General features: G+C 38.1%; 1 protein-coding gene across 1 annotated transcript in view; it reads left to right on the top strand.

The window, feature by feature from the left end:
* Positions 1–15,799, top strand: part of POLR2B (polymerase (RNA) II (DNA directed) polypeptide B, 140kDa) — a 55,119-nt gene that overhangs the window by 31,889 nt on the left and 7,431 nt on the right. The window contains exons 8-17 of the mRNA XM_006868069.1: positions 3,349–3,492; positions 3,755–3,894; positions 3,984–4,095; positions 6,926–7,080; positions 8,190–8,388; positions 8,681–8,849; positions 11,898–11,994; positions 13,624–13,718; positions 15,035–15,285; positions 15,368–15,457. Coding sequence (XP_006868131.1) covers positions 3,349–3,492; positions 3,755–3,894; positions 3,984–4,095; positions 6,926–7,080; positions 8,190–8,388; positions 8,681–8,849; positions 11,898–11,994; positions 13,624–13,718; positions 15,035–15,285; positions 15,368–15,457 — 1,452 coding nt within the window. The remainder of the gene's footprint in view (positions 1–3,348; positions 3,493–3,754; positions 3,895–3,983; positions 4,096–6,925; positions 7,081–8,189; positions 8,389–8,680; positions 8,850–11,897; positions 11,995–13,623; positions 13,719–15,034; positions 15,286–15,367; positions 15,458–15,799) is intronic.

Below are 15,799 nucleotides of genomic sequence, written 5' to 3'. Positions count from 1 at the left end.
TTTTGTTTTCGATTTTTCCTGATGATCTTTCTTTGAAGATGTATCTTCTTTTGCTCTAGCTGTTCCAGGCTGGTCTGCTTGTCCTTGCTAGTGGGAATGCCCCATCTCATAAGGTTCTGAATGGGACTCAGGATTCCTATACTGTGCAAAGGCTATGCAAGAGGCCTATTTCACTGGGCAAGTTCTAGAACCCCTTTTAGGTATTCCAATCAGTTATGGGCTGAAGACGGATATACAAGTTTTCTGTAATCATGTTTTCTGACATTCTTATCTATCCCACTCAAGACATTCTTGTCTATTTTACAGTAGTAGGCAAGGGAAACCAATATTAAAAAGACAATCAAACATTTTCGTATTATTTCCCCTCTTCAAACTATGCCTAGCTCCCTGTATCACAGAGCCCTGTTGTTCCAAAGTTGAGCATGCATCCCTATTTACCTCTGTCCTGCTTAGGCCATGCAAACCTATCTCAGTGTTCCTCTATCTAACTTGTTCTTCCACCTCCTCCCACTTCTTGTTTTGCACTCCCCAACACCCGAACTAAAACCTTCACCCAACCCCATTGTTGTGGTTTCCTTATATTCCATTAACTCTTCCTCCATTTAAGACAGTTAATTTTATCCTGTAATCTACCTGATCTTCTCACCACCTGGATCTCTGGTCCTCTTTCACCTTGTAATTGTTTTGATCGTAGACTGACTTCCCGGATCCTGTGTTCCTATAATTTTATTCTGTTCTTGATACTTCCATTTGTTGACTGAATTCAGGGTGATGCTGCCACGTACATCAATCTTTGGTTGTTGTCTGTTCTTGGTTCTCAGTCCACAGAACTTCCTTTATGATGTTTTTCATAGCAGATTTGGCTTTGACAAAATCCCTTAGCTTCTGTTTATCCTGGAATGTTTTGATTACACCATTGTATTTGATTGACAACTTTGCTGGGTAGAGGATTCTTGGTTGGCAGTTGTTTTTTTTTTTCTTTCAGGGTTTTATATATGTCTCCCCTTTGCTTTCTAGGCTGCATGGTTTCTTTTGAGAGATCTGAGCTTAATCTGATTTGCTTGCCTTTGTATGTTACACTTCTCTTTTCACTAGCTGCTTTCAGGATTTTATCTTTATCTTTGATTTTGGAGAGCTTGCTTATTATGTGTCTTGGTGATTGTCTTTTAGCGTCTAACCTTCCTGAGGTTAGTTGAACTTCTTGAATGCTTACCTTTTCGCTTTTTAGGATGTTAGGGTTATTTTCTTCTAGAAGTTCTTCAGCTATCTCTGTGGGCTTGTGCGATTGTTCCTGTTCTGGAATGTCGATAATTCTTAAGTTATTCTTCTTCATGTTTTCCAACACAAATCTTACTTCTTCAGATTTTTTTATTCTTTTTCCTGCTTGCTCTTCTATATTAATAGTATTGAGAGGTTTATCTTTTAGCTGACTAGTTCTGGCTTGTATTTCTTCAGTTCTACTAGTTTGTCCTTTCAGTGTATTGTCCATTTCTGATATTTTATTATTAATTGTTTGGATCTCTTTCTGTAGGTTTTGAATTGTTTCCAATGCTGTATCTATCTTTTTTGATTGTTCCGGTAGTGCTTTCCTGACTTCTTTCTTATTTTTCTTAACTCCATTGTATAGTGTTTTGATACTTTTATAATCATTTTTCTGAATTCCTTCTCAGGCATTTTCAAGGCCTGCCCATCTTTCAGTATGAAGTATAGGTCTACTTCTAGCTCATTTGCCTCAGTCACTTTATCTTGTTTCTGGACATGTGGTGATATTGTCATCTGTTTCTGTTTTCTGGGCATATTCAGGAGTTATCTGTGGCCTTAATACTTAGATGGATGGGTATTTTGGTATATTATGCTTTCTGATTGCCTTCAGGTAGATGTGATCAGGAGATGGGCTTCCCTTTTTAGTCTTCTTCCTGAGAAATTTCAAGATGCCACTGTTGGTCATTGTCTCGTAACTCAGGATTTAATTTTCAGCCTATTTCCTTTTTGAGTCTGCCTGTCCAGCTCCACAATCCCCGTTCAGGCCTTTTTTTCTAGTTACAAACAGTTCAGGGCCGGCTGTGGCCATTTGGTTTTAAGTGGAAACTGTGTCTTTAAATTTCAAGGAGATGTGTGTGCATGTATAGTAGAACCCTTCGAGGGTGGGGCTGGGTTGTCCACTAGCGCAGGCACCCTTATAGTCACCAGAATGGAGGTGCGCAGACAGCAAGGGACCAATGAACAGCTACCGAAAGAAAAGAATGTTCGCACCTTTATCTCTGCAGTTCTGCCAGGCGTCTGTGGCCGCTCTGTTCCTTCCCCGGCTTGGTCTCACCCAAGATGGCGGCTCCTGGAGCAGCCGAGCATTCTGAACTAGAAAGCAATGGACTTCTTGCTTCTGCCACAAATTCCCCTAGCTGTAAGCCTTCCAACCTTATAAATTCCTTTATATGTGGTTCAGAGTTCTGGGACCATACCCTGAGCCTGATTGGTCAGGTATTCTGTGTTGTTGCCGACAGACCTTCGTACTGCACTTCCACCCGATCTGCCATTTTGTTTGTTCTGGGAAGTAGTTCTTTTTAGGATTTTAATTAGTTGAATGGAAAGTATAGCAAAGCGGGGAACATTTCTTCCTGGATGTGGAGGTGGTGACATTTCAGCAGGCAGAACAGAGTGGAGAAATGTTTTTGTTTCTCTGGACATAGCATGGTCAGAGGTGTGGAGGTGGGAGAGTGTATATGTTGGAAGGATAGGAAACTGTTGTTGTTAGGTACTTATGAATGTGTGATCTCTGTTGAGAAGGATTCAGAGGTCTGCAAAATGTACTGGGATGGATTAGTGATTCTGGTAAGGTCAAAGGGATTAATTTATTTAACATTTGTTGAGTACCTAATATCCTGGTATTGCACTGTAGGATAAGCACTGCACTGCTAACCACAAGACCAGCGGTTCAAATCCATCAGTGACTCCTCAGAAACCTTATACAGGGTTCATATGAGTCAAACTGACTTGCGGCACTTAACAACAACTTAGCAACAAATGTATGCCAAGTAGTGTTTTAGGTGTAGGAATATAGCAGAGCACAAAACAGAAAGAAAAAATTCCTAGCCTCATGGAACTAACATCCAGCATTCGGAGTCAGCTCATCAGGAAAACATTGGTGTGGTGTGACAGCACTGATCTTCATGTATTTGCCATTTTGTTATAATGTGTAGATAGGTAAGTCATAGGTGCTGAACAAGATTATCCAGGAAAAGGAGGGAGCTAGGAATGACTTGGGGCCGTTCGACACTCTAAAATAGATTGTATGTAAAAATAAGACTGCTCGTTTTTTGTATTTTCCAAAAATATGCTATTTTTTTCTAGGTGTTGAACCGCCTGACTTTTGCATCTACTCTTTCTCACCTGCGTCGTTTAAATTCTCCTATTGGTAGAGATGGCAAGCTAGCAAAACCAAGACAGCTGCATAATACATTGTGGGGAATGGTGTGTCCTGCTGAGACTCCAGAGGTAACGCATTAGAATTTATGAGTAGGATAATAAAGTAAGCTAATAATTATGTAGGACTTAGTTACTTTTAGAATTTGGTTTTTATTTAATTATGCAGTGTGCTTTAGAACTAAGATATTCAGAGATCTGTTCTTAGAAAATTAGTGTATTATTACACTAATAGTAGCCACATCTTGAAATGAAATTAAAAGACAAATGTTTCTGGACTAGAATTTTAATCAGGATGGTAAATCATTTGAACAATACTATGTTTATTCTTTAGGGCCATGCTGTAGGACTTGTGAAGAATTTAGCTCTGATGGCTTATATTTCAGTTGGATCTCAACCGTCTCCAATTCTGGAATTTTTAGAAGAATGGAGTATGGAAAATTTAGAAGAAATTTCACCTGCAGCTATTGCTGAGTGTGTATAGATGTTTTTTCTCTGGCATTTTTTGTTATGGCTTAGTATAGAATTGCTAAGTGCAAAATGTTTTCGGTTTTGCATTTTAGTGCAACCAAGATTTTCGTTAATGGCTGTTGGGTTGGGATACATAAAGACCCTGAACAACTTATGAACACGCTAAGGAAATTGCGACGTCAGATGGACATCATTGTGTCTGAAGTAAGTAGGTAGTTACCAGGATTTCTAAGCAAGGTCCAAGCATTAGTGGAAATTACCTTTTTATTAAAATACTTTCTTTGAATTGATTTCTCTTGAATTGTAAAGTTATATTGTTAAAAGTTTTCTAAATGATATTTTGAGCTTGATTTAATTAGTCATTGCATCACTTAATATCCATGATACATTTTGTGAAATAGGATGCTAATGTGATTTGGATGCTGTGCTATTATGGTTCTAGGAAAAATGTGTACGTGAAAAAAGTCCACATGAAAAGCCCACACAGAAAACCCTCACTGTGATAAGGGCACAGGAGAAAAATGTACACAGGGACAACTGCTAACCCTAACTTTCGTCCTAATTAGTGTATGGGTGGTTTTCTGTGTGAGCTTTTTATTCGGTACACATTTTCCTAGTTATTACTCATTTTATATCTTTCTCTTAAGATAAGAGACTTATTTTTTATTAGGAATGTTCTCTAAAGATTCAAGTAAAAGCGTTTGACTGCAGTATCTTTTTGGGGATTCTCTGTGATAGCGTAGTGGTTACAAATCAGGCTGCGAACTGCAAGGTCAGCAGTTCGAAACTACCAGCGGCTCCGCAGGAGAAAGATGAGGTTTTCTGCTCCTGTAAAGATTTACAGCCTCAGAAACCCTGTACAGGGTTGCTATGAGTCGGAACCGACTCCACGGCACTTAACAACAACACCGTTTATGACATTTTTTCTTCATAGGCAGTGCTTCTGAGATGGTTTTCTAGGGAAAGGAAGTAGACCAGGAACTTGGAACATTTTCTGTTCTTAGCTATTGACTCTTTAATATTGGAGAACTGGTGGCTTTTTATTAGGTTTTTGTGTTTGCTGTTGTTTTAAAATCAAGTGGTCAGAATCCTCTCCTTTCTTAAGTAATCCCAATCCTTTCTTAAATAAAAGTACTCATATGATTTTAAGTCATTTATCAGTTTTTTCAAAAGTACTCTTAGGGCAATACCAACCTATCTTTCAGTTTTCTCACTCACTGGTAGTTCATTTATTGGTTGACTTACAAGATCATATATAAAGGAGCGTCCAAAAGTTTTGTGGGAAAATCAAGTACGAAGACAACGAATTTTTTCATTAACTTGTTGTAGTTCTCCCCCCTTTATTGTATCAAAACAAACAGGATGCACTTAAAGAGAATGTTTATACGTTGTGGAGAATGTAACTAGTAACGCTGAACAATTTGTGCAGAAATTGTCAAATGGGAATCAGATTTACTATGTAAATTTTCAGTAAAAACACAATCAAATGCTATTTAAGAGAAACAGAACCGTATATTGGATCCAGATAATTGAAAGTACATTCTTATTTCCTTTTCATCTTACTTCTCAGTATTTGCTGTTGTGTAGTGCCACTGAGTTTGTTCCAATTCATAGTAACCCTGTGTGTATGCATTCTGAGGATCAGCTGGTGGGTTTGCACCACCAACCTTATAGTTCAAACCAAATGTTCAGCCCAGTGCTTACCCTGTAACGCCACACCCTGACTCCTTTATATAACTGTTCCTGTATAGGATTTCTGAGGAGCAGCTCGTGACTTTGAACCGTCGACCTTACAGTCTTGTGCTTATCCTATAGTGCCACACCAGGATTCTGCCTTTATATATTGATGTTATGTGCCGTGGAATCGGTTGGTTTCCAAGGCTTACAGGAGCAGAAAATTTCATCTTTCTCCCGCAGAACTGCTGGTAGTTTCTAACTGCTGACCTTGAGGTTCGCAGCCCGATTTGTAACCACTATGCTACCAGAGCATCTTGGTGGTGGCTGTGTGCTGTGGAGTTGGTTCCGACTCATAGCGACCCTGTACAGGGTTTCTGAGACTGTCAATCTTTATGGGAACAGAAAGCCTCATCTTTCTCCCACGGAACAGCTGGTAGTTTTGAACTGCTGACCTTGGCAGTTCGCAGCCCAATTCATAACCACTATGCTATCAGAGCTCCTTCCAGAGCATCTTAGGTACTTAAAATTCTAACGAGCTTTGACTAATTCTTATGTTCTTTATTGTAAAAGTTCCCAAAATGTATTTGATAATATATTCTAGAAATACTGTGTATTCTAGACCAGCACTGTCCAGCAGAAATATAATATGTGCCATATGTGCAACTCAAATTTTTTATAGTAGCTACATTAAAGAAGTAAAAATAAATAGAAATAATTTTATTGATGTATTTTATTTACTCTGAGATATTAAAAAATATAACTTTAAATAACCAATATATTAATGAGCTAGGTAATCTTTTTGGGTACTATCTTTGAAATTTAGTGTATATTTTACATTTAAAGCACATCTCATCAGACATTTTAAATACTCAGTGGTCACATGTAGTTGGCTAGTGTCTACTGGAGAGCCAAATTACAAGCCATTTTGGTCTGATAGGTAATTGTGAGAAGTCAGGCTTTAAAACTGGCAAAATATGGTCAAGGCAAAGCTGAACAGGGCTTGATTACTGAAAGATTACAAGGTGAAGTATAGATAATTAGCAAAGAACCAAAATAAGAAATTATTATGAACTATTGTTTCCGTTAATCAAAAAACTTACTTTCCTTATTTCACATTCACTTGTATGACATTATTAACGAGTTGTTGCTTAACTTTAGAACTTTTCCTTTATGAAAATTTTAAATTGCAACTAAGTTTCTAGTGTGTTGAACAGTGACAAATGATAAGATTTGTCCATCTTATATGAGAACCGTTTGCTCCAGAAACTTATCAGTAATTTTATTATATTTCTAACTAAGCCTTAATGGTATGGAGAAAATAAAAGTTTATGAGACTGTCTTATCTTTTTATGTGTAGGTTTCTATGATCAGAGATATTCGAGAAAGGGAGATTCGTATCTATACAGATGCAGGCCGTATTTGTAGACCACTTCTGATTGTGGAAAAACAAAAGCTGCTTTTGAAGAAGAGACATATTGATCAATTGAAAGAGAGAGAATACAACAACTACAGGTAAGAACATGAGTGAGAAAAATATGGTCATTAAAAAAGAAGAGATCAAATTCACCTACCATAAAATTCATACCTTTAGAGAGTGTTCCCTGCGGTGGTAGTTACTACACTAACAAGGCTGTGCTGCATCACCACTGTCTGTAATTCTAGAACATTTTCATCATCCCTAAATGAAACTATCCATTAGCACTTGTGCTTGTTTACCTTGATTTTTGTTATCAATCAAGAGATTTGTAGGGTTTTGTTATGAAAAGTCTTGGTGATTTTTAAAATCTAGTAAGAAATTAGTAAAAAAATGAACTACTTAATCTTATTTTTAGAAATATATGGATGTGTACATTCTTACTATAAAACATCTCAAGCAGTATATTATATAATTGTTATTGTTGTTAAGTGCCGTTGAGTCGGTTCCAACCCATAGCAACCCTGTACAGGGTTTCCAAGGGTGTAAATCTTTATGGGAGTAGAAAGCCTCATCTTTCTCCCGCGGAGCAACTGGTAGTTTCGAACTGCTGACCTTAAGGTTCGCAGCCCGATTCGTAACCACTACGCTACCAGAGTTCCTTATATTATATAATAGGAATATGTAAAAGCCACCAATTCATACTAGCCTCTTCAGAAGTAAGTACTATTAACAGTTTGACATATAATTTTCCAGACTTTGTTCTATATAGTTATATACTCACCCATCACACACAGTTTTTTTTAAATCAAAAATAATAGTTGTTATGAGACCATACTTCATATTTATTATTCAGCAACTTCCTTTTTCCAGTATTAGCAGTAATATACCTATTTTGGAACTCTTTCCATATCAGTGCTAGAGATATAAGACTAAAACCAAACTAAATCCATGCCATTGAGTCAATTCCTACTGATAAAGACCCTTTAGAGAAGGTTTCTGAGACTGTAAAGTTTTACAGGAGCAGAGAGCCTCATCTGTCTCCAGTAGAGCATCTGGTGGGTTTGAACTGCTGACATCGCAGGTAGCAGCCCAATGTTTATCTCATAGTGCCATCGGGGATCCATGTTAAGACTAGTCTATTAGTTAGGAGGCTGAGGTAGTTAATCAGGAAATGTGGGACTGCAATCAATCCTTTTTTTTCCAGTTGGCAGGATCTTGTGGCCAGTGGGGTAGTAGAATATATTGATACCCTTGAAGAAGAGACAGTGATGCTTGCAATGACGCCAGATGATTTACAGGAGAAGGAAGTAGCTTATTGTTCCACATACACACATTGTGAGATTCATCCTTCAATGATTCTTGGTGTCTGTGCATCTATTATTCCCTTTCCTGATCATAACCAGGTTCGTAGCACTGTTTTGATTTGATTTGTGAGGAATTTTGGGGAGATAAATAAAAATCAGAGTTATCAGTAATTTCTTGCCAAGAGAAAAGTCTTTTAATGATGAGATAGGGCTGTTTACACGTACAGAATCAGCATTTGACGTACATATTGTTGAGTTTTGTTCTTAAGCTGTAATTGATTATTTCACATGATCACTTTATGTTACACTTCTGTTTATTATAATATCCTGGAGTCTTTTCTTTGGGGGTAGTTAAATTTACATTGGTTGCTCTTTTCATTTCTGCCTTTAGTCTCCTAGGAACACATACCAGTCTGCTATGGGTAAGCAGGCTATGGGAGTCTATATCACCAACTTCCATGTTCGAATGGACACACTGGCCCACGTTCTCTATTATCCTCAAAAACCACTTGTGACCACGCGGTCTATGGAATATTTACGATTCAGAGAGCTGCCAGCAGGTATGTTCAGTGTTGTGCAGCAGTTTTTAAAATCCTGACATGCTTTAGAGACTTTTTTGGGTGTTGTAAAGGTTAAAAAAATGCATAAGATAGAGCCCCTATGGTTAAGGAATTTATAGTGTGGGAAACCTGACACAAACAAAAAGATGGGCATGTGAAAATTTTATTATGGAGGTATAAGTTCTCTGGAAGTGCAGAGTGAAGGAAAGATAGATTCTTGTGGGAAGTCTAGAGGTATTTCCATTCAAGAAGTGCCATTTTAAACTGGAGTGAAGTCAGGGAGAGGGTATTTGCATCTGAGAGGTGGTTTGAGCAAGGCCATAAAAGCAGGAAGTTATGAGATCTATTTTAGGAACAGCCAATAGTTATTAATATGACTTATTGTTGTTAAGTGCCATCGAATGGATTCCGACGCATAGCAACCCTGCATAGGGCTTCCAAGGAGCGACTGACTGGTGAGCTTGAACCACCGAGCCTGTAGTTCAAATGGCTTTGCAGTCTGGCGCATTAACTCACAGCACCACACCAGGACTCTGTTAATATGACTACAGTGTAAATAAATGGAAGAAGTACAGCCAGAATGCTCCTCAAAGTCAGGATAGAGAGACTTTGCCTTTTCATACATCAGACATGTTATAAGAAGGTACCAGTCTTTGGAGAAGGACATCATGCTTGGTAAAGTGTAGGGTCAGTGAGAAACAGGAATACTCTCAACAAGATGGATTGAAACAGTGGCAGCAAAAATAGGCTCAAACCTAACACCAGTTGTGAAGATGGCTCAGGAGCAGACATTGTTTCACTCTTGTGCATAAGGTTGCTATGAATCAGAACTGACTTGACAGCACTTAACAACAACTGTGTAAGTACTGAAGATAATTTAAAAGTTATTGTAGCAGTACATCAACAGCAAGCTGCCAGAAATTCAGTCCTGATTCAGAACAGGATATAGAAAGAGGAAAAGCACTGCTAATGTCAGATGAATCTTGCCAGAAAGCAGAGAATACAAAAAACATGCTTGTGCATTATTGACTAAAGGATTTTGACTGTGTGGAACACAACAAACTATGGATTGCACTGTGAAGACTGGAAATTGCAGAACAAATTGTGCTCCTGAGGAACCTGTACATAGGCCAACATGCAGTCAGTCTACTGATGTGACCGATCTCTTGGCCATTCTGTTTGAATTCTTGATCCTGACTTTGTCAAACATGCCAGCGTGTCTCATTCTAAGACCCAAGAGAAAAGACCAATCAGATTGTTGTAAGGAGTGCTTTTTTGGTTGGTTTAAATCCTGTTTCTGTTAGTGCTGTTGTTGTTGCTAAGTGCCGTAGAGTTAATTCTGACCCCTGATGAAATATGTTCATTAGTTTCTGAGGAGTACCTGGTGAGCTTGACTGGTTGATCTTGCAGTTCAAGCCAACTTTGCAGTCCAGTGCATTAACCCACCGCACAACACCAGGTTGGACTATGGTCAATAAATCCTCGTGAGCAGTGTGTATTGTGGTAAAAGTTAACTTTGACCTAAAAAATGGGTCAAGGGACTTTAGAGCCTCTTTAGTGCTGAGCCTGAGGCCTCAAAGCACATGAAGCAAAAGTGGCGCAAAGAAATTCTAATAGGTATTCCGGAACTTGGCTGACAGGTGAGCTATAATCTTGTGTGAGGGGGCTTCAAAAAGTCCATGGAAAAATTCTATTATGCTCAATTTCATTTTTCTGCAAACTTTTTGAAGCCTTCCTATATTTCACATTTATGGCCCTTGAAGGAGCCCTGGTGGTGCAGTGGTTAAGTGCTCGACGGTTAACTGAAATATTATTGGTTTGAATCCACTAGCTCTCTGCAGGAGAAAGATGTAGCCATCTGTTTCCGTAAAGTTCCCAGCCTTGAACACCTTATGGGGCAATTCTACTCTGCCCTGCAGAGTCCCTCTGAGTCAGAATTTACCTGATGGCAGGGGATGTGGTTGGCCTTGAGCCCACAGGTATTTTTAACAAAGTTGTTAATGCTCATTATTGAGTATTCATCTGTGCAAACAACACTGTCCAAAGTGCTTTTACTGTTATCTCTAAGATTATGATAATTTTGTGATGTTTTTTCACTTACAAAATGAGAACTATAATAGTACCTATTTTATAAAAGTGTTATGGTGATTGCTTAAATTCTGTTAAAGCTTATGACATGGTGCCCATTGTTTAATAATGACAGAGTAAATATAAACTGATTAGTAATAGTGGTGGGTTGTTATCTCCATTTTGCCGATGTGGAAACACAATAAGAAAGGTAAAGCTACTTGCCCATGGGTACACAATGAGAAATATGTGAAGCCAAATTTTAAACTCTAGTCTAATTTCAAAGCTTATGTTCTTACATTCTTTGCTCCTTTTTACTAGAAGTAGGATTTTTTTTCTTCTCATCTTTTTTTCTTGTGTTCTTTCCTCTTCACTATATTCCTTCTTGAGTTTGGGCTTCTAAGTGAAGGAAAAACAATTAGAAACATCTTTGTAAAGCTTTTTGTTTTTCGCTATGTGTAGCTTGTGATCTCAGACTTTCCCGGACTCTTTGGATAAAGTTACCACCTGGGACCAAAGCAGAATTGGGAGGAGGAAAAGGGGGAGTACCAGGTTCAAACATAAAGAAAGCCAGGAGACTAGGAGCTGGAGCTTGATGTTTTCACTTACTAGTTTTGGGATCATGGATAGATTTAGTTCTCTCTGATTTGTAAGAATAATAATGCCTAGCTTGTTTATGGCACAGGATTGCTGTGAGGATCATGAAACTTGGTTTGGCGAGGCACTTTATAAATATGAGTTACGTGAATAATCACTGATTGTAAGAATGAATGAATTCATTGGGAATGGTTAATCATAAGATTTGTTTGTATTAAGCATTTAGCCAGCTGAGTAATTGTCTGAGGGAGTAGCCAGTTACCATGATAAAAAAGACAAGTATCTGTAACACATATAAGGAAGTGCAATTGGGTTAAAAGGAAGGGGCAGTTTTTATTTGTTTTCCAGATGATAGTTTAATGTGCGTTCTTAAATTCACTTCAGGTATCAACTCAATTGTGGCCATTGCATCATATACTGGATATAATCAAGAAGACTCTGTTATCATGAATCGCTCAGCTGTAGACCGGGGCTTTTTCAGGTTAGTTTATTAAATGAAATTTGTCAAAACATGGATACATACAGTGGCAAACTTTTTTTGATCAAGAAAAAAAGTTCTTTATTTTAGCATTGAGTTTGACTTGTATGTATTTAAACTTTGTAGTGGTCGTAAATATCAGACTAGAAGACATTTTGATCAAAAAGCAAATACTTATTCTTTCACCTCCATTCTTTTTTTAAATTAATTAATATATTTATTTTTAATGTTTTATTGTGAATTATGTGATAGTTTACATGTGAGAACATTAGTTTTACATTCATCCTGTCCTATATCGTTTCATTGCCATGGTTACAATCCCCTCCATGCATCATCAACCAACCAAAGGGTATACCCTGCAACTCTGTCCTCCACCCCCACCCCCACCCCCACCCCATCCCACCCCATCCCACCCCACCCCCGGTCATCAGCACACAACCCCTCTCCCTCTCCATTTTTCCATTTTTGTAAGTCTCTTTTGGTTTCTTGTAGTAGTGTTTTGTAGTTTTCTTTGTATAAGTCCTTTGTTTCTCTGGTTACATTTATTCCTAGATATTTCATTTACCTCCATTCTTGAAGCTCTGTGGCTGTTGTGTTGTGTGGATGCCACATAGAGTGTGATGTGATGAAATCAAGCCCTGGGTCAGAAAGCAGTAGCCAGGGTAGACCGCTAGAAACAATTGGAAACACTGTTTTTTGCATTTTAGGATTTTTCAGAGGCTAATGTTTTGATCACTTTTTTGTGTGTTTTGTAAGCAAATACATGTTTGCATTTAAATAATATAAAAACATCTAAAGAAGAAATGAAATTACAGCCTTGAACTTATTAAAAGTGCCGTCTTCCAACTCATAGTGACCCTGTGTATGGTTTCCAAGGAGTGGCTGGTGAGCGTGAACCGCCGATCTTGTGGTTCAAATTGACCTTGTAATCTGGTGCATTAACCTGTAGCAGCACATCAGGACTCCCATGATGTTAGAACCCATAATGTTGTTGTTGTTGTTAAGTGCTGTCGAGTTGATTCCAACATGTAGCGAACCCTGTACAGGGTTTCTGAGGCTGTAAATATTTATGGGAGCAGAAAGCCTCATCTTTCTCCCGCGGGACAGCTGGTAGTTTTAAACTGCTGACCTTAAGGTTCATAGCCCGATTTATAACAACTACTAATAAAATTTATGCAGTGTTTTCCTTTTACACTCTCTTCTGTTCTTCAGTTTTAGTGTAATATTGACAAACATATCTCAAATTTTTGGGATATGAAGAAGGGTTTAAAAAAACAAAATGGATTTTGTTTTCCTTTCCTGTGAAGTGTCAGAGGACAGCTCTAGGATCCAAAGGGTAGAGCTTGCAGTTTAGTATCAAAAACTGGCAATGGACAATTCAAGCAGATACTGGGGTTATTACAAAAGGGACTAGGGTAATTCCAGCCTCTATCAAGATTATGGGTCAAACACTCATGTATGTAGCTGACGTGATAGCATTTAGGATTAATTTTGATCCTTAATCGTTACCCTTGTATCAGACTTGTGGTTTAAATTGTCTCCCAGATATCAGTGAAATGATTATTATTGATATATTCTTAGTTCTTTTATGAAAGGAAAACAGAAATTATCTTTAGAACCATGTGTTTTTAGGTCTGTTTTCTACCGGTCTTACAAAGAACAGGAGTCTAAAAAAGGATTTGATCAAGAAGAAGTTTTTGAGAAACCTAGTTCTGAAACATGCCAGGGTAAGTGATACTAACATTTAAATTATGGAAATCAAAGATGATGTTATATGGCTTTCTTACTTTTTTGCTGGGCTTTGTTATACTTTTTTCTTTTTCTTCTCTGTTGGGTATGTTTTCATATCATTCTTAATCAAAAAAATCCAAGCCATTGAGTGGAATTTGACTCATAGTGAGTGATCTAGGACAGAGTAGAACTGCCCTAGTGGGTTTCTAAGATTGTGATGGTTACTGAAGCAGGACTCTGGAAACCCTATAGAGGGTTGCTATTGTAACCAATGCAATGACCTGTAACAACAACATGTGTATATATATATGTATTTGTTGGAAGCATTTGTATTTGTGGGGGTGCGGGGGAGGAGGGTTGCTGTAGCCCTTTCCTCTGAGTAGGTCCTTCATTGAGTAGGATATTTAGGAAACCAGAGAGGTTCCATAATTTTATCAGACACCTGCCAGAGCGTCATTCTCACTTGTGCTGTGTCCCTCAGCTTATACCTTTGTATGGGACCTCTTTGGTCCCTCCACCCATCCCAATTGATTTCTTGGTATGTGATGTGATTGTAATAATTGTTTGGCTATAATGTTTCTTTTTCTTCTGGAAAATACACTTATTTTGCTTTCTAGTTTTTATTTTCACAGACACTTAAATATGTATAGAGTGGGGTGGATAGTATGTTCCTAGAATGTGGGGTATCTGTGCTGCAAATATGCCTCTAAATAGTCTTGTATGAAGTAAAATGTATTCTTTTTCCTTAGGCATTTTCCTGTTGCTCCATTGTTAGTGGGTGGTTTTGTGTAGTAATTAAGATTGATATCCAGTGGAATTAAGATAATGGGAAATTTAGCTTTCCTTTGGATGGATTTGTGCAAAGGACATACTCTTTTCATGCAGTATAGAGATCAGAAGCTGGTAGCACACTGTCCAAAGTCACCAAGCAGTGTCTGTTACTGGAGAACCTAGATATCTAACACTCAATCCAACGATTCTTCTTTATGTTGTTTTTAAGTGCTGTCGAGTCAGTTCTGACTTAACAGCAAATGCTGCTTAGGGTTTCCAAGGATCAGCTCGTGGTTTTGAACTGCCAACTTTGTGGTTAGCAGTCCAGTGCAGATCCTATAGCATCACACTGGTTGGTACTACAGTATTCAGAGTAGTTATGGTCTTTGGAATAAGGGGATTTACATTGTCAACTAGCAGTGTTTGCAATGTTAAAGATTCCTGTGACTTGTCTGTGACTTGGGACAGATTCATGACTGTGGTTTGAATCTTTGTAGATGGTAATACCATTTCAGAAAATTCCTTGTGTGTTTCCTTGTAGGTATGCGGCATGCCATTTATGACAAGCTAGATGATGATGGTCTGATAGCTCCTGGGGTTCGTGTATCAGGAGATGATGTTATCATAGGTAAAACAGTCACCTTGCCTGAAAATGAAGATGAATTGGAGAGCACTAATAGACGCTATACCAAGAGAGACTGCAGCACTTTCCTCAGAACTAGTGAGACGGGTATTGTGGACCAAGTGATGGTAACTCTCAACCAGGAAGGATATAAATTTTGTAAAATAAGAGTGAGTATAGTTTTGTTCACATGGCTAATTATAGGTAGTAAATCACATAGACTTCAGCTAATCTATTTTTATATGACTTTAGGTACGCTCTGTTAGAATTCCACAAATTGGAGACAAATTTGCTAGTCGACATGGTCAAAAGGGTACTTGTGGTATTCAGTATAGACAAGAGGTAGGTGTCTTTTCATCTTCATTGTTATTTCAAAGTTTTGTTGAACATTTTATTAAATAAGTTTGTTTTAACTTAAGATTCCAAGGGTGGTAAAGGCTTGACTTTTAAACTGTATTGTTGTTGTTAAGTGCCTTCAAGTCAGTTCTGACTTAGAGAAACCTTGTATAGGGTTTCTGAGGAGTAGAATTCCACCAGTCTTGAAGTTCAGACCGATCTGCGGTCTAGTGCTTATCTTACAGTGCCACATGAGGACTTCAGGGTTGGAATAGCTACAAGATGTACATACCATGCTGAGCAGAGTTCAGAATATACAAAAGTTCAGTTTGAGATCAGCTCTAGTTT

This window comes from Chrysochloris asiatica, unplaced genomic scaffold, assembly GCF_000296735.1.
Source record: "Chrysochloris asiatica unplaced genomic scaffold, ChrAsi1.0 scaffold00115, whole genome shotgun sequence".
Classification (NCBI taxonomy): domain Eukaryota; kingdom Metazoa; phylum Chordata; class Mammalia; order Afrosoricida; family Chrysochloridae; genus Chrysochloris; species Chrysochloris asiatica.
Note: the sequence above shows the minus strand (reverse complement) of the source record. Positions and strands in the feature narration are given on the sequence as shown.